The following is a 23,099-nucleotide window of genomic DNA, read 5'->3' as shown; positions in this document are numbered from 1 at the left end:
GGTTCACCTCTCTGACATTCGTAGGGTGCCTCCAGAGAGCACAGTGGTGCATCAGTTGTCTTAAAACAAAGGGTAAAGGTACAGTACCTGTACCTTTGAGTACCTTACAGGCCTGTCCAGAGGAGACACGGTTGTAGTGGCACATCCGAGTGGCAGGCCAAAGCTCAACTGCTAGCTTTGCACTTTTCTTTTTCTGGGAGCAGTATTTCTCTCTCTCTCTCTCTCTCTCTCTCTCTCTCTCTCTCTCTCGTTCCCTCCTATATCTTTTTTCTTTTTGTATAGTGTACGTCTTGTACGTCTCTCCCTTTTTCGTTGTCTTGTGTGTCTGTGCTTCTATTTTGGAAAAGAAGAAGATGGACGCAACTAATGTAACACAGTTTGTTAATTAGGGTCCCGAGGCGTAGAGACATGAATGAGAGATTGTGTACATATATCTATTTTTGTGGGTCAGCAATTGCTAGAGGATTGTGGGTGATATTGCTCGTACTACTGGGAGTGTATTGAGGGGAGGGAATTATAGGGGGAGGTGCTATAAAAGGGTGGGAATGGGGGATAGATAGGTTTGTATATTATAACAATACATATACATGTTAATAAGACAAGTGGAGTTATATATATATTAGTACTACTAATGTGAACACTAATAATAATGGAAATGGATTAAATGACTACAATATGCAGGTTACGTTTTTGAAGGAAGCAGATAACAGGTTTACAATAAGTAGGGGATTGTCTGCCACTATGGAAAGGTATAATGGTATTTCTGACAGTACTACTAAAGTGACCATCCTTGAGAATGTGTATAGAAGAGTGAAAAGAGAAGTAAGACGAAAGTATGACACGTATCAAGGGTTGATGTGATAAAGATATTCATCACCCCGAATTCTCTAATTCATGGTATTCTGATACGAGTGGTGTGGGGAGAAATGCTGTGAATGGGAGCCTTTATGTGTGTTCACTCATTCCGCACGCAACAGGGGCTTCCAAAGTGTTAGTGCCACAAGCAGTCCCAATTATGGAGACACAATGCCTGGTTCATCTTGCGCTATGCAGAATAAAAGGAACGTTCCAGGCACATAATGTGGAACTGCAAATGGCGGGACCAGATTTTGTAAAATGCACCAACGACCCAAGAAACATCAAGTGTGTGGAGTTACCTTATCTGATGGTGAAGGGGCGGAAGTATACCAATAATAATTGGCATGACAGCACACTACATTGCTTGGCAGAAGGACTGGTAACATATAGCAGGGAAAGGATAGCACGAGTGGTCAACTTCTGTGCGCAAAAATGGACAGAGCATATCACAAAGCTGACGTGGATTGCAACGATGGAAAAGCCAGTGCAAGTGCACAAAGAAGAAAAATATAGACTCTGTTTCCGCAGCAAAGGTACAGTCTTTGTCGGCACAAACAAACATTGTAATAAAACTTTCTTGATCACAAACATGAAGAAAGGAACAGCGGCGCTGATGGGTTACAACTGGATCTGTGGTCGACAAGCTTACTTGCACCTCCCAGCATCGTAAAGGGGCTGTTGTTCACTGGCCACATTGCATTCAGCATTATTAGTAATCCCAGAAGAGCACCTGAAGCGGGGAGTGATGCCTACAGAGGGGCCAACGAGTTTTCCCACAGTGCAGAATGAAGATAAGAGCTTGGTGCCCACGCAAGAGCCCTAAATCCGGCTAGGAAAAGGACAGTTTCAACAACCACAGAGGATGAAAAGATCGAATTACATTTCTGAAGACTCTTCCACGTTGCTGAAATGCCAGAAGAATATAGGTTTTTCAGTTCAGCAGAATCCTTTCTCACTTCTTTACTGTTGACGGGAGTGCAGACTGCAGTTAAAGTCAATTGGCTGCAAATCGTGAGATGGGAACTGGTCCAGCTCGCAAACGACACAGCAAATCGGTTCAACGTGATCAAGGTTGAGTCACGGATGTTAAAACTTATGACAATGCAGAATCCCTACGTGCTTGACATGTTAACAGCAATGGAGATTGGGGTTTGCAAAAAATGTGTCAATTCCTATTGTACATTCGTACCTCCAGAAGACGCAGAAAATGCATCATTATCCCACATCATTGCAGCTGTCCATGGCCTGGGTGTTCGTATGAAGTAGAGAGGAATTCAGGACAGTGATTGGCTGAATATGACATTTGACTGGGCCCCATCGTGGCTAGGAGTAATCTTGAAGACGTCAATGCCCATCATTGTGTTCATTCTGGTCATTTTCCGCACTTGTCAGCTGGTTCTTCGATGCTGTGCCACTGTGGCACCTGATAGCGCAAGAATGATGGTATCAATTGGGGGTTCAAAAGCAGCTTGTAAAATAAAAAACATTGAAGTACAAACCAATGTCCCACAGGGTGGCCCGAAGTATTAAATGTTCCCCATCCTGTACGGAGATGCAGTTGATCTCTATACCACACGATCATTTCCCTACCCCCTGATCCAGAAAATTACACAGAGGTATTGGTGGATCTGGCAGGGTTTGGGATTGTATTTACATGACTTGTTTACCTGAAGAGTACGCGCGTACGTAAGAGACTTTGCGATCAGTGTGCAGGGCGTGGGTGCCAGTAAAAAGGAATAAGCCATATGCGGATGTAGAAACTGGGGAGTGGGAGTGCAGAACTAGTCCATAATTAGTTACTGTGGAAGTAACAAAAGGGGGGAATGTTGGGAAGGGGAAAGCCCCCCCACGCGCTTTAAAGTAAGGTGAGACGCATTTGAGGGACTGTGACGAGCCAGGAGGAGGAGGGACAGGGAGAGGGACGCCTCCCCATCTAGCAGGACCCCATGCTAATATAACCAACTATAGTGTAATCATATGATGTGGCCCAAGGTGCAGGCGGCATCACTATGTTGCACAGGAATTAATAATCATAGGTAGAAGAGAAGGCTTATGCAGTAAATGCAGCATTACATGCACTAGGCCAAAATCCACGAGGCACAGAAATCTCCAGCCATGCCCGAGCTCCCATGAGGACAGGTTGCACCCCGACCCGCCACACTGTTCATTCATTGTTCTCGAAAGTGTTGCAAAGATGTGTCTTTCATCCAAGAGTAATGCGCCTTACAAGGCCGTGATCAGAGGCCGGCGCCTGGTGTGCATGTTATCTCACTTTGGCTAAAGCATGACCTGGCCCATTCCCGAGTGACCATGAGTGAAAGCCCATTTAACTGACTAAACACCTAAGATCCATGAATTCCATGACAACCATGGAATGGGGTTGGTTGCCCTTTGACAACCAACCCCAAGTCCTGCAATGTTCAAACAGGATGGACACGGTGTATCGTTGAAGCAACAATAGTGTGATTTGTATTGTGGGGTGCTGGGAGAGATACATTATAGTTCAAAACAAGGGCAAAGACCTTGGAGCCGGATGGCGCAGAGGGAGTGAGTGAAATGTGTGTGTGAAGGTTAGAGTGCCCTGGAATCTCCTGCGTGTCGCCTTAAGGCCTGCCAAGTGCACAGTACGAGTGATAAATATGCTGTATAGTAGGAGTATAATTAATTTATTTTCTGACCTTCAACATGAGAAGAAGATGAACCCCGCAGCACCTAAGTGATGGAAGACGGAAAGACTGGGCTGGGACAAATAAACTGCCATCCCATATGGATTAAGGCAGCACCTGTATAGAGTCAATCCAATCAGCTGCGTGGGTTTTTACTGTATGTTGTTGCGTCACTATGACGATGTGTACCTTTAAAAGTACCTCTCTTTGGCAGAACATTCTTAGCAGCAGAGTTCTTTGCTGTTGCTCTCATCTACATGTGAGATTAAACTTGTTATCCTTACAAGATCGAATTGGGCCTTTCTTCCCTAGTGGGTTGTATTCTCTCTGGTGTGAGCATTCAGGGGCGTGCCTTCACCCCAACAGGCTTTCCATTGACCTCTATAAGGTGTTTACTGACAATATCTCTCCAAAACATTTACAATTGTACTCTTACTTCACAAAAATTGAACATAGACTTGGTTCCTTTGGTGAAGCCCTGCTTGTATTGTTTCACTCAATGCAAAAAAAGATTTTGATCGTGTTTCTTGGACCTTTATGTTTCACTCCTTAAAATGGCATGTTTTTTCTCCTTCCTTCATCAACCTTATTCGAATCTTGTACTTCTCTCCTTCTACCCAAATGCTCATTAATAACTCTCTCTCCCCTTTTTTCAAATAGAGAGAGGTACTCACCAATGATGTCCTCTCTCGCCTTTATTATTTAACTTAGCGTTAGAACCCCTCCTACAAACTATAAGATCAAATGCTAACTGTGAGAAACCTGAAGGTGTCTCACTTACTAGTCCCCATGGATCTGTCATCTAGGTGGCCAGGACACGGCCATCGCTATGGGATCCAGTTGCTGGGGGTGGACCAGTAAGGGAGTATCACCTGGATGGGGGGTCTTCAGGGAGTGGAAGTGGGACAGTGATGGTTGATACGCGGTACCCCCTTTCTTATAACACCTTTTCCCCATCCTACCAGGTAGGATGCGCAAACACTCTACCCCCCCCTTTCCGACACACTTTCACACATCACGAAAGATGATGGACAAACACCAAAGCCGTATACCCGACATGTCCCACCACAAGGGTCAGGTCAAGTCAGGCAATTGACCAGACTCGCACACACCTGACAGCCCTACCCCTTCCCCACAGGGATAAAAGGTGGAGCACGAGAGCACAATACAAGCAAAGCAGACCGCATGACGAGACAGCTATCCAGGCACAGCAGTTCAAGAGGAGGAGAAAGGCGGCGAGAACCAAATGGCTGACAAGGATAAAAGCGATTTTGCCCTTTCCTCAGTGGAAGGAATTGTAAGGCCGCGAAAAATAGCCCAAGTGTGTTGCAGAAGATGTCAACGGTACACAAAGCATGCCTACGCTGATAAGCAGGACAAGGAGATGCCTGCTACCGTGGTGCCGGCCTTGACTCCCGATACGAAGAAAGACAAACAGTTCATCACAGCCGGTGAGTCGAGGGGAGAGCCGATAAAGAAACCAAACTGTGTTGAATGAAAGTCGCAAAGTGTAGCACATTGATGAAAGTTCAAAGAACTGTAAATTGTTTTGGGAAGAACAGCTGAAGAGGGGTCCAGCACCACGGGGGTGCTCACTCAAGAGACTCTGGTTGATCCTGTGTTGAATGAAACTACTGAAACAAGAAGGCCCTAGGGAAGCCGCGAGGAAAATGTCAAAGTGGTCAAACAGGGGTCTAGCAAAATCCCTGCACAGTCGAAAGTCTTTGACCGACAATTGAGAATGCAACGGAAGTGAATCCCGCATCAGAAGAAAGTAAAAAGAATTGTGAATTGGCAAGAGTGAACCCGACGGCGGAATGCCGATAAAATGGGGCGAAGTCTAAAGTCCTGATGAACAGTGTGTTGGCAAGAGTGAACCCGACAGAGGGATGTCCACAGTGAACTGTTTAAAAGGACATTAAGGCTTGTGAATGCCACAGGTGAAACTGTTTTGAAAAAAGGCTGTAGTGAACCCGACGGAGGGAGGCTGACATTCGAGAGGTGTCTGAGCCCAGAAGAGGTGGGATCCTGGGGTGAAAAGCCATCACCCACCGACCCGTGAATGCACGAGAGAAAGTCCTTGAATACATGCCAGAGTGAACCCGAAGGAGGTAGGCTGATATTCGAGAGGGGTCTGAGCCCAGAAGAGGCAGAACCAGGTGTGAAGAGGTGTCACCCAAGTACAATCAGAGAAGAACTTTGGAACTTTTGCTGAACCTTTGTTTGGCAATTTTGAACCTGTCAGGCCCTCTGAAACAAGAAAACCAACTACCGAAGGTCCTGACATCATGAAGAACTTTTTGTGAATCTGAGCACAGGAAGAAAGGAATCCAGGGGTGAAAGGACATCACCCAAAGTACATTTGGAAAGGAACTTTTTGTTTGTTATTTTGACCACATCAGGTCCTCGGAGGCCAGAGACTTCTTGTAGAAGGGAGACTAAACCACTGTGAAGCTGGAACTGTGGTCTCGTGCTGAGAAAACTCGAGCGTGTGCTGTGCTCAGGATTCCAGCAAAACGTGGGGAAGGGAGACCCATGGCTACCAACTCCTGACTGATCATGCGCAAACACTTCTTTCTTTCTTGTGAACCTTATCCTACACTCTTTTTGTATTTCGCGAAAGGATTGGCAATAGGTTTTTCTAAGTATAGGCCCTTTTAGTTGACCAGACGCCAGTAGAACTGCCTTATTATTATTTGATGGTCGTAGCTTGCTCCCATCTTAGATTTAGGTTTAGATTAGGTGTTTTTCCAACCTGCATTAAAAGTTTAATAAACACCCTTGAACTGTGATCACTTGTGTCCGTCTATTCTTGATACCATGCCTTCCTTTCATAACATAAATGGTACCCTTCATCAAAAATTTGGAAGTGAAGATTTCTGCTTGTGCAGATTATATTTTACTCTACCTTTCTATAACCATGCCTCTTCCATTCAACATTTAATAACTACCCTTGATTATTTTTCTAGTGTTTCTGGATTAAATTAAACCTTGACAAATCTGAAGTTATGCCTTTCAGTAATGCCTGTAGTTTAATAAACACTCCACTATTCGGTATGACATGGCAAACTTCAAACATCAAATACCTAGGTTTACTAAAAATATTCACACTACAGTATCTCTCAACACCAACTCTTTAATAAAAAGAGTCACTAACCTGGTTTCCGGATGGCCTCCTCTTTTTTGTCTTGGTGCGGACACCTTGATTCTATACAAAATGATGATTAGCCCTATCACCTTTTTACTCTTTATCTATGATTCCTGTAGCTATTCTAATTTTTTCAAAAAACTTTACTCTTCTCAAATTCTCATGGAACCAAAAAACACCAGAATGGCTATTAATAAATTGAGACTCTCGAAAGCGTGCAGGAGGAGTACAATTTCCCAACTTTCAACTCAAAGCTTTTATTTTAAAGCAATTAGCTTAATTTAACCACTATCAAAATCGTCTTTGTGACGCTCCTACGTGGATCAATATTGAGGCTAATAGTATTGCCCCACTTTCCCTTTCTCACTTCTTAATTGCATCCTCATGGCCTAACATAACCTCATATCCTTCTCTGCACTGTTTTAAATCCATTTGGAATACATTACCTTGCTAGTTCTTTTTCCGTAGCTGAATTAGGGGATATTTTCATTTGGTTTAATAAGCTTTGCCCTATTAAATCTAACACTATTAATATTTATCGATGGTACTCATCAGGTATCCCGCTTGTTCAACATGTGTTCCATAATATTATAGAAATCCCTTTTACACAGCTTTGTCAACAATACAATATCCCTGAATCTGATGTGTGGTTTCATATATCTCTCATCAATTTAGTTGCCAAATCGTTGCCTACATTAACTCAAAAGTCCCCATCCCCTCACTTTGTTTCTTTAATTTATAATCCTTCCATTAAAGTTGCCAAGTTACATGCCTTTTTAAATGACGCTCAGTCTTCTAACCTCTTAAATTCCAGTAATTTTAGGCAAGGGAACTAGAATGGAATTTCTTCTTTTTATTTTTGAGAAAACTTTATTTATATTTTCCAAAAAAACATAACAGGATCAACAATAGGTAACACTTCTCAAAAGTTCTAACATTAGTATATTCAGACAGTACAAATTATCAATGAGTTAAATGAGTAATTCCTAAATTATTATAATTATCCAATGAGCATATTGACACCATATACCAATACCCTATTGTCGTCAACCCTCTAGACACAATTAGTAAATTTGTATAAGATCTAAAACCTAGAAAAAAGAGGGATAAAACATGAAGAAAGAAGGAGAAAGAAGAAAAGAGACCAGAAAAAAACATGATGCACCCCACATAAAACATAGACGCACCCCACACCCAGCATGCCTTATATTTGTCATAACCCACATGAGCACTCAGCTATCAGATGTCATTCACTAAACCCACTTCTATGCACCAAACAAATCATTAAAGAGCGACCAGATATCCAAATAAAGCTCTTCCTGATTTCTCCTATAACACATATACTTTTCAAAATCTGATAACAACTGCATATCATTGACCCAATCTTCCACCAGCGGCTTTTTCCTAGTTTTCCACAATTGCAAAATTTGTTTCACTACCACTATTAAAGCCTTATTAATCCAACACCTATACCTTCTAGCAGTCATACATGTTCCTCTATCTGATAAAAGAATTGTTGACAAGTGTGTCCTTGGAAAGCTTACAGACAATACTGTATCCAACCGATCTAACACATTCCCCCAGAAACTCATTGCTCTCGAACAATTCCACATCATGTGAACCATAGTTCCTCTTTCCCACATCCCCACCATACCTCAATATCTAGGAAAGCAAATCCATGCATACGCACAGGTGTGCAATGCAGACCACCCAGAATTTTCTGATGAACTAGGCGTAAGTTCAAATCCCATTTACTCCTGTAACCCGCCTGTAGTATCTTCCCCCATTCGTCTTCCGAAATTGAGCACTGCAACTCATTTTCCCATTTTTCTTTCAGTTTCTCCCATGACTTAACATTAGTATCTTCAGGAGGCATTAGGTTGATGTAAGTAGATACTGCGCGTGGAAATGATTTCAGTACTTTACAAGACAGGTTCAGTTTCCAGTGAATGGAATTTTTAACTCTCTCCAGAAATGCGATCCGAAATTTGGAAACATTATTATTCAACGTCTGTAGCTGCCAATCTAACTCATTTTTTTTGTTTTACACCGAACGTTTCTTACTCCTTCAAGAATTGCAAAAGTCACCTCTAACTTAACCAACAATTACTGGTCTTGTCATTTACCTAATGGTGCTTTCTTTCATTTAATTTATGACTGTAAATTTGTATGTGTTTTGGACAAAAATATGGATATGCCTGAAAAGCAATTTCCATGAACCATTATCACTTTGTAATCTTATGATTGGCCCTATTGTTAACCTGTATCCAAAATTGATTGAATCAGCTAATGTATTTAATATATTTATTAGTATTGCTTTCCACAACATTACTTCTATTTGGAAGCACTCCTCCAATTTGTCATTTAATACTTGGTGGAATGTCACCTGCTCTAGCCACTGTATTGAAAAATGTCATGCTTTTTCTGTTAATTGTCTGCACAAATTTAACAAAAACTGGAATATTTTTTATCAAATACCGTATTTAATACTGGCTAATTATGTTTTGCTACTTAGTGTTAACTTTACCATATATAGATTTCATTTGCCCCTTCCCTTTTCTTTCCTATTGTTTTCTGTCCTCTTTGTCGCCCCTGTACGTCCACCTTCACTTCACAACAATTAACTTCATTACATTCTTCACATTTAAATCTGTTTCAATCAATTTTAATTGTATAATGTACTTCATAAGTTGATATTTTTCATGTCATCGTTTTACTGTATTTCAACATGTTTTAATAAACATAAAAAAAGAAGTTGACCACTGTATCCTGTTTGGGCAGGGGCGTATACCCGAACAAAGAACTTTGAAGTCATAGGCCTGGCATAGGAGTAAACCAGGTGTAATTGAAGTAGTAGGTCTGGCATGGAAGTAGACCAGGTGGAAGCTGCAGAAGTATATGAAGTGATGCTCACAAATCATCCTGCCAAACTCTCATTGCTGAAGAAAGTGTTGTATAAATTGCTGCAGAAGTGTGTAATTGTTTCTTAACAAGCATGTGGTTGAAGAATCATTTTGACAAAGACAATTTATTTTAATTCTACTGAATTCAGGAATTGTTCTAGGTTTATGCTAAGAAGACTGTTTTCCATAACATTAGAAGTGGAAGAGAAAGAAACCTTGTTGAACGATCCTGAACTGTTGGAACGTTATGTTACAAAAAAACCGCATTGAAGATTTTATACAAGACAGGATTTCCTTATTCTTTTGGAGCTGTTAAACCGAATCCTGCTTGAATATGGGGAAAGGGAATTCACCCAGATTATAAGGAGAGACAGTTGTCATACGGTGAATCTAACTGTTATATATGTTTTGTTGCTTTTGAATTGCCATATATATTACCTTGTTGAGTTCATGTATGTATAAGTGTGAGGGACAGAAACCTTTTGTTAGAGTAGGCAGGGAAATACTCGCCAGAGTAGGGATAGTGAGGCGTTTATCCAACCCTCTAAGTTAAATAAATGGGGTCATTTGAAAAACCTTCACAAAGTTGTCCGCCTCACAGTTCTGACCCCTCACATACCTCAGTGGAGAAGTGGTGGATTACGGCAATGGAGATAACTGCATCAAAGGTAGCACTCCTAAGTGGTATGGATAGAGCATCACCAACAAAGGCCTCAAAATTCTTCTTTCCGCAAATATCCACAAGGCTTCTGCTGCGATCGCAACCAACCTGTCAAAGAAGGATCACAATACTTGTCATTGTTAACAGTTCACAGTTGCTAACCAAGGGCATATGTGCAGTGTATTTTTGACAACCATATTCAATTTCTTTCAAAATGGACTGTTCATTTGAAATCACAAGATAGGATTGTAACTAAAGATGCAGAATACCTCTAATGGGATTCTTTTATATGCATTCATCTTAAGCAGTAAAGTGTGTTATCTGTTCCTGCATTGAGCAGCCAATGTGAATTTGTTGACATTTAATCACAGAGATGAAAGGTGGCATTTTCAGTGTTTTGAAAACACACACTAGGGCACTGGGACATGTCACTTCTGGTTGAGAAAGCTTCACCACTGGAGTGTCTAACGAGGGTACTGGGATCTGAGCATATGGCTAATGAAATTATATCAACAGTTAACAGGGAATTGACACAATGCAGTCGTTTCATTTATAAACACAAAACTGAAGAATGCTTTTCGGCTATTAGAATGCAAAGATGAGAAAAGTATACATATAAAGATCACATGCACCAAGATTCTGAATGTTATACCATACATGGTGTTTCTTCCCCAATTAGATAACCCTCTGATCAAGTCGTGGGTTACTGCTTGCAATTAGTGAAAGAATTCAGATCATGTGTATCCTCCAGTAAAACCACCTACACTGAACATGAATTAGTTAATTCAAATAAAATAACTAACCTCGACTGAGTAGATTTTCTTTCCTGGCAGACTTGTTAGGCACCTTGTAAATCAGGAGGTGCAACACAAAGGTTGCTTAGTTCCACTTTCAGTGGTTGGGAGGCTTTTTGAGTGGACGTTGTGTGTCCATTTAATCTCCAAGCAGTATCAAGAAACCATAATAATCGGTACCCGGACACTGTTCCTTGCAGAGCATGAAGCCTCAGCAGCGGTAAACGCTCTGATTAGGATTTTCTTTCATGTGGGGGTTCCCAAACAGGTAATCTTTGACAGCGGTATGAACTTCATATCTTCATATATTCAGGCAATGTGGGATGGATGTGGAGTGATTTATAAGTTCTCTACATCCTACTGTAAGGAAGGCATGGTATCAAACTGTAAAACAGACACAGGTGACCACAGTTCAAGGGTGTTTATTGAACTTCAATGGGGTTTGAAAAAATGCCTATCTAATGCATAATCTAAAGAAGGGAGCAATCTACGACCTTCAAATAATAATAACGCAGTCCAAGTCGAGTCTGTCAAAATAAAAGGACCTATTCTAATAAACCTATTGCAATCCTTACTTCTAAATACAATTATTGTGGGAAACAATGTTATGCAAAAAGAAACGTGTTCAAGAAATGATATGGGAGGATATTCAAGCCGTTGGCCTCCCTTCCCCATGTTTTCAGCACAGGACAAGGCGGCACTTAGCACAGTCTCTGGCTTTTCTAGCACGAGGATGCAGTTTGGATGGTATCCAGTAATAATGTCCTCTGTCACATGGTCGCCATACATAATGTCGCTGTGAAAAGGTTGTGGCGGCATTATATATAGTGAACATATATATGGGGTCAAAGGGAGCAGGGGTGCCCCCTGCTCCCCTTGAAAAAAAAGGTTTATGGAACCGTTCGGATCTCAGTGTCATCTTACTTCAGAGGGCCTGATGAGACAAAGAAACATTCAAAAGTTCCTTTCTCCTTAGGATTCTCATGTACAACTTCTTGGGTGATTCTCGACTCACCGCGGGCAACCCTCCGCCGGGCTCACACCCACTTTAACACAAAGCTTTCACTTTATCTCCCTGTGGCGGGCTTAGACCAAATCCATGTACTTTTCCAAACGTTTAAATTCGTCATCGAAATCAAAGACTTTCGACTGTGCGGAGGATTTGACTTGACCCGTCGCAGGACTACTTCGATTCATATTTATTGATCCTCTCACAATTGATCGCCCTCCGCCGGGCTCAGACCAACTTTATCTACTTTTCACAATTCTTAGTTGGCTACCTTACTAAGACCTTCGATTGAGCACCCACGTGGTGCCGGACTACTCTGTCAAAGATGTTGTAGTTTGCTTTAAAGTTCAATCACTCATCAGCAGTTTAACTTCATTTGTGTCTCTTATCACACGCGTTTTAACAATGTTAGTTTCAATGCTTGCCATACAATGTTGCTGCTTGCAACCTTGACTTCAACACAGACCGGTCTTGTATCGGTCTCCCCAACTCACCGGCTGTGTTGCTTTCACTGAAGCAGCTTTGTTCTTGGAGCCAAGGACAGTCCCACAGTTGCTGGAGATTCTCTCCGCCTTGATAACTGATGCGGGATGGCCCAGGGTACCCCCGACACACAATGCAGGATTCAGCCTGGTTTCCTGGTCTTATGCTTTCTCTCGAGGTCTCGTGAAAGTAACGGTTCCTTGTTGAAAAGGTCAAGGGAACTTTCTTCCTTGTGACCCCATTCTGTTTCACCGTCTTTCTCCTCTTGTTAAACTGCCATCTTGGAACTGCTGTTTCCTCGTGTGCTTTGCCTCGCTCAGAGTGTGCTCTTGTGCTCCGCCTTTTATCCGTGTGGGGAAGTGTAATGGAAGTCAGGTATGGGTGATGATCAGAGGGCTGTCAGTGAGAAGTGTTTGTGTTGTAAAAGGGGTAGGGGGGAGTTCCTAAATATCCTACCGGTTAGGATGGGGTAGGTGTTATAAGTAAGGGGATACTGCGACTCACGGTCCGGTATCCCACTCCAACTCCCAGAAGACCCCTCACCCAGGTGATCCTCCCGCACTGGCCCACCCCAGGAACTGCATCTAACAGCGATGGCCGTGTCCTGGCCACCTGGATGACAGATCTCCGGGGACTAGTGGGTGAGACACCTTCTGGCTTCTCACACTACCCTGCACAAACACATGGGCTAATTGACAGATTTGACAAGACCATAATAGGCATGATTGGTGGCTTGGAAGAGCTCCTACAAATACAATTGATGCTCTCCTGCTGTGTCTCTGGTTTACCTACTGAGAGGTGCCAGAAATCAAAGTAGGGTTCAGTCACTTAAAGTGGTCTGCATATACTGTTAGTAGCACCATAACTCAGATACGTGAAGGATGGAATGGTATTTCCTGAACCTGTACTTGTGGCATAGTGGGGGCCTATGGACTTGGCCTAAGATCCAAAATGGGAGAGTAGGTTACTAAGGAATCTGAAGGCCAGTCAGGAATTGGTAAAGCAGGAGCATACAGAAAGCTACAATGCCAGTTGATTTGGATTGTTGAATCTGTCAAGCCAAATTAACTACAGGATAAGTGGTCTGGACTTCAGAATTAACTGCAGAAGATTAGTGAGGTTAACTATCCCATTGATATTTACATTTTCCTTGTCAAATGGCTGACATCTAATTTCTGAAGGGATGACTTGGTGGTGCTTTTTGTAACATGTGATGTTTCTGAAGAGGAACGTGATACCCATCACTCGTCAGTCAGTAGAAGAGGTGCAAATCTGTTCTGAACTGACACAGGAAGAACTGCAGGTATGTGCCAGGCACTGTTCTCACAGACTCCATGTCTAACAGACTGGTGTATTAATGCACTGACACCAGAGACAGTAAGCTATGCCCGAACAAGTGCCTCTATATTGGTGGCATCTTCAGCGATATGAGACAGCCTCAAAAGCGTACAGACAAAAATAGTATACTACGTGCCAAAATAAAAGTAAGGCACTGTAAAAATGCACCCTTTACCCAAACACATATAACAATTAAAAACATTAATGATGGGGGGAGCTGTTGTGCGGCTGCCAAGATGGTTGTGTCTGTCTAGAGCTCTGTGGCAGAGAGTTTGCAACGGTCGTCTTGCACCCACTTTTCTTCTGTGGCAAGACTTCAGAAGCGTGTCAAAAATCACTGTGCCTCGGGAACCTTGCAGAGTGGTGGGGCAGACGCACTACCCGACTGGGCATAGCTAAAAGGAGGGTCGGCTTTAGGCCAGACGTGCGGATCATCTTCGCCTCCTTATGAAGGGGCACCACCGGAGGAGGCTGGTGGCCTGCAAAGCCCGGGCGGGGAGATTCACCGCCCCCCCCCCCAAGGGATATTGTGTGAGGGAGAGGGCTGGCTCTGAAGGCCTGCAGCTCCCGCTGCTGAAGACATGGTGAGGCAGCAGTGCTGGCCGTTGCGAAAGGACAGCCACTATTGAGCCGGGCCACGTGTTGCTCACCCAGTGGTAGGAGATGGGGAGGCCATCATCCTCACGAAGAGTGCTGCACACCGTCTTGGCCTGGCGGGATGTCTGTGACTTGTGGCAGAGGCTGCTACTACCGGCGGCTATTTTCCAGCCGATAACACAGCTAGCCAGGTGGGTGCTGGCTCCAATCCGACCTCACACAGTGGCCGTGGAGGATTGATGGTGTAGACTGCTCCTGCTCCCTGACTCTGCGCCCCGACTGGGCTGTCCCTACTTCGGTCCTGGTGGGGATTTGTTGCAGGTCGTGGCCCCTGTGGTGAGTTCCTCAGCGTACACCAGACACTGCTCTGGATATATTGACTAGGTGCGCTCCAAAGCCGAATTGAATGCAGTCCTGCTGGGTCTCGATGCACTAATCCATTTCATAAATTGCCTTCTTGATCCTACACAAATTATCAATAAGGGTTTCCTTTGTCAGATTTAACTCACCTAAAGAAGTCTCACAGTTGGTGCCAAAGTCATTATTCCCCATATTATGAGCCAAGGCATTTAAATCACCATAAGACAATTTCTCTGAGGACACCAGTATATTTCTGTAGAAACACAATACTCTCCGATCTGGCTATCGTGTTCATGGATCTAATGCCAAACTCACAACAGATGATAATCGCAGGGACACAATATGGGAGTTTTAGAACGCAATGCCATTATCTGGCTTCTAATTTCCCTAGAAACTCATACATGTGGGATTACACATGTGGGATCGACTCCAAATATCACTATTGGGATGACGTTCTGCTCAAAGAATTAGATTTGGGGATCCAAAGTGACTTAGCCAAATTTGTTATTAATTTTGCTCATTTGGGCAGCAAAAGTGTCCACTTTGTACTTTAAATGTTCCCAGATGAAGGCTTTATTCGGTTTGGCACTGATAGGGAAACTGAGGTACACAAGGGTTTCAATCGTATCTAATTTAAGGCAATTTAATTGCCATGTAAACTTTTGTTGTTTATGCGAAGATCGAATAATGAAAACGTTAGTCTTCGGTATATTTATTTTTAAGTGGTTTCTTGCTGCATAGTTCTTAATCGCGAGTCTTTGTAATCCCAGGAAAGTTCTGTCCATGAGCAAAAAGACATCTGCGTAAGCGAGCCTGGTAAGACCAACATCGCCTGTCTTAGCTGGAATAAAGGCAGCAGCCTCTAGGCACTCCCCTACATCAGAGACATATAGGTTAAAGAGGCAGGGAGCCAAAATACAACCCTGCCTCAATCCCGTCATGTCTATATCATCCTAGACAGAACAGCCCGATGGTCTAAATGCACATGAATGTTCGTTCGGTTATGTAAAACGATAACATTCAGCAGGCTTGCCAGAATACCCCAGCTTGCTAATTAGACCCAAAGAAGGTTTCGGTCTACCATATTGAATGAAGCAGTCAAATCAATAGTGGCAACATAGATATTTCCATTCAACCTCTTCCCTCAGATCGTATTTTTCAGGCAACTGATTAGGAAACCCTTTAAATTGGTATCTACAGCAACCCGAAAACCTGTCTGATTCTTTGCTAATCTGCCTGTTTCATTTGCCCACCTAACCAAATCCTTAAGATTTAGGGTGGCAAATATTTTCCCAACTGTGTCTAGATTGCTAATAGGTCTATAGTTCATAGGCTCAAGACAATTTCCCCTCTTAAAAATGGGAATATGTGCCGTCTCCCAAGAATTGGGTAATCCGGAGACACTAAGCGGAGGTATCAGAGGCGGCGGCAGCTCTAGGTTGCCGTGCGGCTTGACACCGACGTCGATGGGACGTTTGATGGGTCCCTTTCTCTAAGCTCCCTGCTCGCTCTGGTGCGTTGCCGTACAGACTCCGGCGGCTCCGCAGCTCCGCGACTCCAGCGGTCCCGGTGTGCAGTGGATGGGAGCTGAAGAGGCCGACACACTAATACACGGTGGAGAGTGTCAGTGGAAGCCTCTCTGCCACCTCGGGCATTCTCGCCAGTTTCTGCGGTAAGCGCTCAGGACTTATTTATCATTTTTGGTTAGTTCCGCACCACGCTAGAGGTGTAGCGTGTTGCTGGTGCTCCCCCCGTTTTCTGCCGTTGCTGCATACTTAGCTGATTTTGCCTGTTTAGCCCCGGCCGTGCAGTTTTTGGCTCATCATGTCGGCTTTTACGAAAGGCAATATTGCTGGCACGTTGAGCAGACATCAGGAACAGACTGAAGGGCCCTCACAGGGCCCTATGGCCTCTTCCCCTGCGACCAACAGAGACAGTGTTTCGGAGGTCCTGTCACTCAGTACTCGCAGGAGACTGAGATTGCGTGATAGACCTCCTACCACTATAATTCCTCACAACAAAAATCTTGCCTACTCGAAAAAAACACCCAGTGAGGAACCATGTAGTTACTCATTTAAAACTGCCCCCCTAGAATCTGTGTCACCAGAGTGCCTACAAAAACCTAGCACTGCTGAGACCACGGTGCCAGTTCTAACCCCAGTCAAATCCCAATGTCAGGGAAAATTCATGAATTACACTGGTAACAATGAAGGCCATGTTCCCCGAGGTCGTGCCAGGCCTATTTTAGCTCATTTTGAGCACATTGACCCCTCAGAATGGTCCGCTCTCATGGCCAGTATAGCCAAAGAGTTACTTCTATGCAAGGATCCTTTTGACCTTGGTCTACTGGCTGACCCCTTAATGATTGGGTGGCGGACATGCGACCGCCTAAAGTGAATACTGCGTCACAAACAGACGAGCTGTTCAGTCCTCAAGCCCCACCGCAGATTTTAAAGGTCAACAATGCTTGTCAAGTCCGTATTTTAAAGGAGATAAGAGATCAAGACGTACAAACTGATGTTTGTAGCGAGAGGCCACCTAACTCCACTATGCCTATATTAGACAGCAGGAAGAAAATAACAACCTCCACTTCGTCCTCCAAGAGCCTAATACAGGATATATTGCTCCCCTCTTTGCCATCTGACCATAAATCCGATCAAGAAACGTCCAATCTGCCCACAACCATGAAAGCTAATTGTGAGTCTCTACCCACATGGAACATTCGCCTAAAAAAGTCACAAATGCCAACAATAAAGAAACGAATATGCACGATTTCATCATGGACCGAAGACATTTTGTTATAACCAACATTCGCAAAATAGAAGGAAAAGAGACTAGAGAAGGTCTGCGCAATAAGGTTATTGCCTGGTTGCGGCAGAGAACTGGACCTGGTGTGGTCAGACTTTCCGATTTAAAAATCCTGCGCAGAATGGACCAGAGTGACTGGTGCTCCCAACCTAACAGTGATTGTGTCTTAGTGGGCTGTGGGGACAGTAACCTACCTGCGTTTCTTAGCTGTTATAAATATTTACCCAGAGGGCCTTCGAGCTGTAATTTGATCCTCTGAAGAACGTTGAGGGTATACCTCTTTGTTCTCCTTACCCACCAACAAAGCTACGGACCTTTACACCCCCTGAGTCTGTTGTAATCTCCTTAATTAATTTTGTATTTTTCATACTGAATGTATTATTTTTGGTCTTTGTTTTCGTGCTTGTATCTATGTTGTTTGGTCTTGTAATCGCCCTTAAGCCTTTGGGTTCCCTGGCTGCGCTATATAAATGAAATAAAGTAAAGTAAAATTCCTGCCGCTCAAGAATCTGCACAAACAGGCAATATAAAACAGATGCCCAAAGATCTACATCTTGATTCAATAACAAATTTGAAAGGAAGTTGATTTGGGCCTGCTGTTCGTGAAAGACTGGCCTTATGGATGGCCTGCACTTTGTCATCCCTATCAAAACGTTATCAGCCAAGCGGTCACTAAGAATGTTTTAGAATCCGCAACTCGACCTGCAATGTCCATATGTAATTAACCAAAGGATTTTACCCATACTTCTTCCGGTACAGGATTCATTTGCATTTCTACTTGGTTTACTTCCATCTGATGTACTAATTCCCAAAGGACTGGATCAGCCTTCCCCATCATGACTTCCAACGTTGTTTCCTCATCTCGGTGATATAGGATGTATTTATGCTGCCTAGACCAATTCCTATATGTCTGCTTCGCTTTCTTTACTACGATCCACGTATTACCAGGATCAACTCCAACTTTTTTTATTGCTCTTATCTGCTTGCGTGAAGCTATCTTCTGGTCACGGACGAGACCGTCATAAACATGCTTATGGGCTACTTTCAGCTTATTTCCTAAATTGGAGACTTCATTTTAGAGGAAAGGATTGCAAAATGTTCCCATTAATACAATTATAAAGCCAGTCAGGTTTAAACATGTTCCATTTCCATGACTCAAAGGCATATTCAAGGTCACCCCTCAGCATGCTACTTACTATATTACATAAGTCGCTCCCATTTTACCATATAAAAACATACAATGATACACAGGGGGGTATGCCATTGGGTATCGTAGGCTTGCCCATAGAAAATATTTATTGGTGAATTCCTATTGCCTTAATGTGGACGACCTACACTTCTATGCTGGGATTATTGAAATAGTGGGGTCCTACCCCATGGTCCCGGTACTGTGGGGTGGGGATATTCAACACTATCTTGGACATAGACCTGGACCACAACACCACCTCCCATAGGGGTCTGTCCAGAGTTGCTTGCACTGTTTTGGTCGGGATGGGGAATATGAAACTTATGGATGTGTGGAGGGTACTTCACCCCAGGGCCAGGGAATATACGTTCTACTCCTCAGTACATGATTCCTTCTCGAGGACAGATGTGGCTAATGTCGTCTTCCCTCCTTGGCGATATATCTTCTGTCCAAATCTTTCGTAGGACATACTCGGATCGGTTGTGGTCTCCTTGTGTCTCTCCGAACACTCGGGTCACTCTTGCAATTGAAGATTTAAGTTCTTAGCCCTGCAGGACGTAGTGTATGAGCCGAATATCCATGAGAGCATAATGCTTTTTTTCGACACTAATACGGGCTCGGTGGCTCAGATGGGCACACTGTGGCAGGTTTTCAAGGTGTATATACAAGGTATTGTCATGTCCACAGAGTTCGGGGTCCTGAAGGCGATTCGAGGAAATATTAGGAAATGTGAGGACACTCTTCATGCCCTTGAAGAGGGCCAGAGGGCACACCCTCCTACAGCCACCCTTGCTCAAGTTAAAGAGGCTATAGATGAATTTCACCATAATGCTGAGTGGAAATTGACATTTTTTGATGTCCCGGCGGCTGCATAACGATATGGAGAGGGAGAGCGCCCAGGGAAACTATTGGTCGAGAGCTATAAGACAGGATGATGGGAACTCTTGTATCCCAATAATTAGAGACTCTGCTGGTCATCAGATGTATTGGGGCAGGGAAGTTAACACAGTGTTCTACGGCTTCTACAACAAGTTACACATGTAGGGGATGATAGCTCTGTGGAGGATATAGCATTGTTCTTGGACGGATCTCCCTCAACTCAGCGGTCATCGGAAGCCAGGGCTCAATTGGACGCACCAATAACTGAGGAAATCATCCATGGTATAGATGCCCTCCCAAATGGAAAGGCGCCAGGCTCCAATGACCTTGGGCTGAATTGTATAAGCAATAAAAACTGGTTCTGGGCCCCTACTTGGTGAAGGTAGGAGGAAGCTTGTGTTTCAGGACTTCTCTGGGCTTATCACCGTCATCACCGTCCTCCTTAAGCCACACATGGATGTAGAGGATTGCGGCCACTGATGCTCATCAACTCTGACGTCAAAGTGTTTGCCGAGGTATTGGCTACACGGTTGATGGCTCTGATGACGCTTGTGATACACCCTGATCAATCTGGGTTTATCCAGGGACGCTCCATGGCTCTCAATATATGGCAATATTTCAATATACTGTCTCAAATAGGCTCCATGACCCTGGCGGTAAGCAGCATCGCTGGTCATCCAAAAACCTTTTGACTCTGTGGTCGTATTTGTAGACGGCCTTGATAAAATGCAGGTTTGGCCCATGATTTCTAGCTGGTGTTCAGCTGTTGTACACAGCACCGGTGGCCATGGTTATCATTAATGGGATATTATCGGACAATATATCTATCAACAGGGGCACTCGCCAGGGATGGCCATTGTCCCCATTGCTTTTTGCCATAGCTATAGAACCTCTGGCGGATCTTATCTGGCTCTGTATATTCCAGAAGTGAGTTTGAATAGCGGGCACCCCAGATATTATTTCGTTGTATGCGGATAATGACATTCTGTTTGTGCGCAAACCCCAAACGCACCTTGGTCCCATTATGCAGGATGTTATACAATTTGGCAGATAATCAGGACTCAACATAAATTACACTAAGTCAGTATTGTTCCACCCACCGGAAACTACGCCCAAGCTTACCGTTTTGCATGATTTTACCTGGGCACTGCACACTATAAAATACCTCAGAGTTGACATTGATAGGAGCACTACAACCCTATACAGCTTTAACTTCGGTAGATATATGCCACTTCTGTCGGCTATAACAAAAGGTAAGGCTTACCCCTGCTGTCAGTGGAAGCTGGGGTAATCAGAATAAGCAGAACAAAAATGGCCTTCCACTGGAAAGCATTTTTTACTTTCAATTATGCTTCTTTCATTTTGTAGGGGCTCAAAAGGAGTCACCTGTTTATCATCAAACTAGTATGAGCCACTAGAAGGGTTTGTTTGTGTCAATACTGATTTTTTATTCTAACACTTTGCATTCATACATAAAAAATAAAAAAAGTAATTGAACAATTAATGAACTGTATATAAATCCAAGGGACAGTCACCTTGGAGTGTAAAGAGATGGTTTAAAAACAATATAGAATGAACTGAGATTTCAGAGTTAATAGACCCAAAGGGTGTAGTGGCCTTATGTAGGCACAGGTTAATTGGAACCCAGAGACACAGTCATGTTTGGGTTAAGAAAAAAGAAAAGAAGATCTGAAAACATAGAACATTGCTTCAAAATTAATAAATCACATTGAAAGGGTCAGCGTGAAAAAACAAATGAGTCAATTTAAAGAATGTTATTCGATTCTTGGATCGCACTTAAGAGAACATTTGTCCAATCAGTCAGATAAGTCAGTCAAGCAAATCCTCTTAGAATTTTAGTTTATACATCAAAACATTTAGCAATACGATATTTGTTTTTTAGAACATTTAAATAAATAATAGCAATTCAAATTATTCAAAATTTGACATGTTGTTGGGTCTGCCTTGTTTCGGCTAAGCTGCAACAATGTGTGAAATTACCATTGATCTTAGCAGGCAGAATTGCTCTTTTCAAAATGGTTATTCTACCGAAGTTACTTTAACTACTTCAGAATGTGCCAGTATGACCGGGCCTCTAGTTCTTTAAAGGTCTTGCATCAGCAATCACTAAATCTCTGTAGCACTCAGCGGTGGTACGACTCAAGTGGTCCACTTTGACTCGACCATACGAAGCAGGCGGGTTAGCAGATCTGGACTTCCTGATATAGTGGTTGGCGGTGTAAGGAACAAGTTACTTACCCTGTAACTGTTGTCCTCCAGCATGGATCTGGTATGGATTCACAGGCTCATGAATATTCCCCATCGTCAGGCTGGGAATCTTCAGTAAAAGAAAAAATCAGTTTCAGTTTCGTTTCTGAACTGTCTTTCTCCTAATAACCAATCACTGGTCTCTGGGTCATACTGCCCCCAGCCAATGACTGCCCTCTACCTAAGCTCCTCCTCTGGCAGCCATCTTCAGATTTGGTAGCACGTAAAGTGGCAGTAGGACCAAGAGAAGAGCCGCAGAGGGGTAGGCGAGCGGGTTTGCATGTGAATCCATGCCAGACCCATGCTGGAGAACAACAGTTACAGGTAAGTAACTTATTCCTTCTCCAGCATGGGGTCTAGCATGGATTCACATGCTCATGAAAAAAATAATGCATAGCAGTGCACACATGCAAAACCACGGGAGCTGGCAAGGCTCAACATTAAGCATCTCTTACCTCCTCACCAGGCTCACCTTCAAGCGAACAGGTTGCGCAGCACTGCCTGGCCGACTCTGGGCTCCTCCCTGGAATCCCGGTCGACGCAGTAAAATCTAGTGAAGGTGTGCGTTGACCTCCACGTAGCAGCCCTGCAGATGTCCAGCAGGGGTACACCAGACAGGAACGCCATAGTTGCAGCAATCCCTCTGGTCGAATGGGCTCACGGACCGCCAGGCAACAGTCGGTTTGCCAACCGGTGACAGTGTGTGATGAAGCCGGAGAGCCACCTGGAAATGGAGGCCCTGACCTTGAAGAAGAAAGCCTTCGCCTTGTTCACAGGACCAAAGTTCACAAACAGCTGTGACGTCTTCCGAAAACTCTTTGTGCGGTCCACATAGAACTTCAACGCTCTAGCCACATCCAGCGAGTGCAAAGTCCTCTCAGCCGGCAACAAAGGCGACGGGAAGAAAACAGGTAACACCAAGGGCTCGTTGAGAAGTCCGATGGCACCTTGGGCATGAAGGAGGGGTGCATCCTCAGCACGACCCTCCTTGCATGGAAAGTCAAGTACGGAGGCTTACAGGAGAGGGCCTGGATCTCTCCCACTCGTTGTGCAGAGGTGATGGCCACCAGGAACGCTGTCTTCCACGACAGGAATTTCAGAGGTGCCGAATGCAGAGGCTCGAATGGGGGACCCATGAGCC

At 43.8% G+C, this 23,099-nt stretch overlaps 1 protein-coding gene across 2 annotated transcripts in view; it reads right to left on the bottom strand.

Moving 5' to 3' along the window:
* ALKBH8 (alkB homolog 8, tRNA methyltransferase) overlaps positions 1–23,099 on the bottom strand; it is a 1,077,261-nt gene that overhangs the window by 112,879 nt on the left and 941,283 nt on the right. For both annotated transcript variants that reach the window (XM_069640672.1, XM_069640671.1), the window contains one exon: positions 10,195–10,344. In XM_069640672.1, coding sequence (XP_069496773.1) covers positions 10,195–10,344 — 150 coding nt within the window. The remainder of the gene's footprint in view (positions 1–10,194; positions 10,345–23,099) is intronic.

This window comes from Ambystoma mexicanum, chromosome 7q, assembly GCF_040938575.1.
Source record: "Ambystoma mexicanum isolate Mex_15411 chromosome 7q, UKY_AmexF1_1, whole genome shotgun sequence".
NCBI lineage: Eukaryota > Metazoa > Chordata > Amphibia > Caudata > Ambystomatidae > Ambystoma > Ambystoma mexicanum.
Note: the sequence above shows the minus strand (reverse complement) of the source record. Positions and strands in the feature narration are given on the sequence as shown.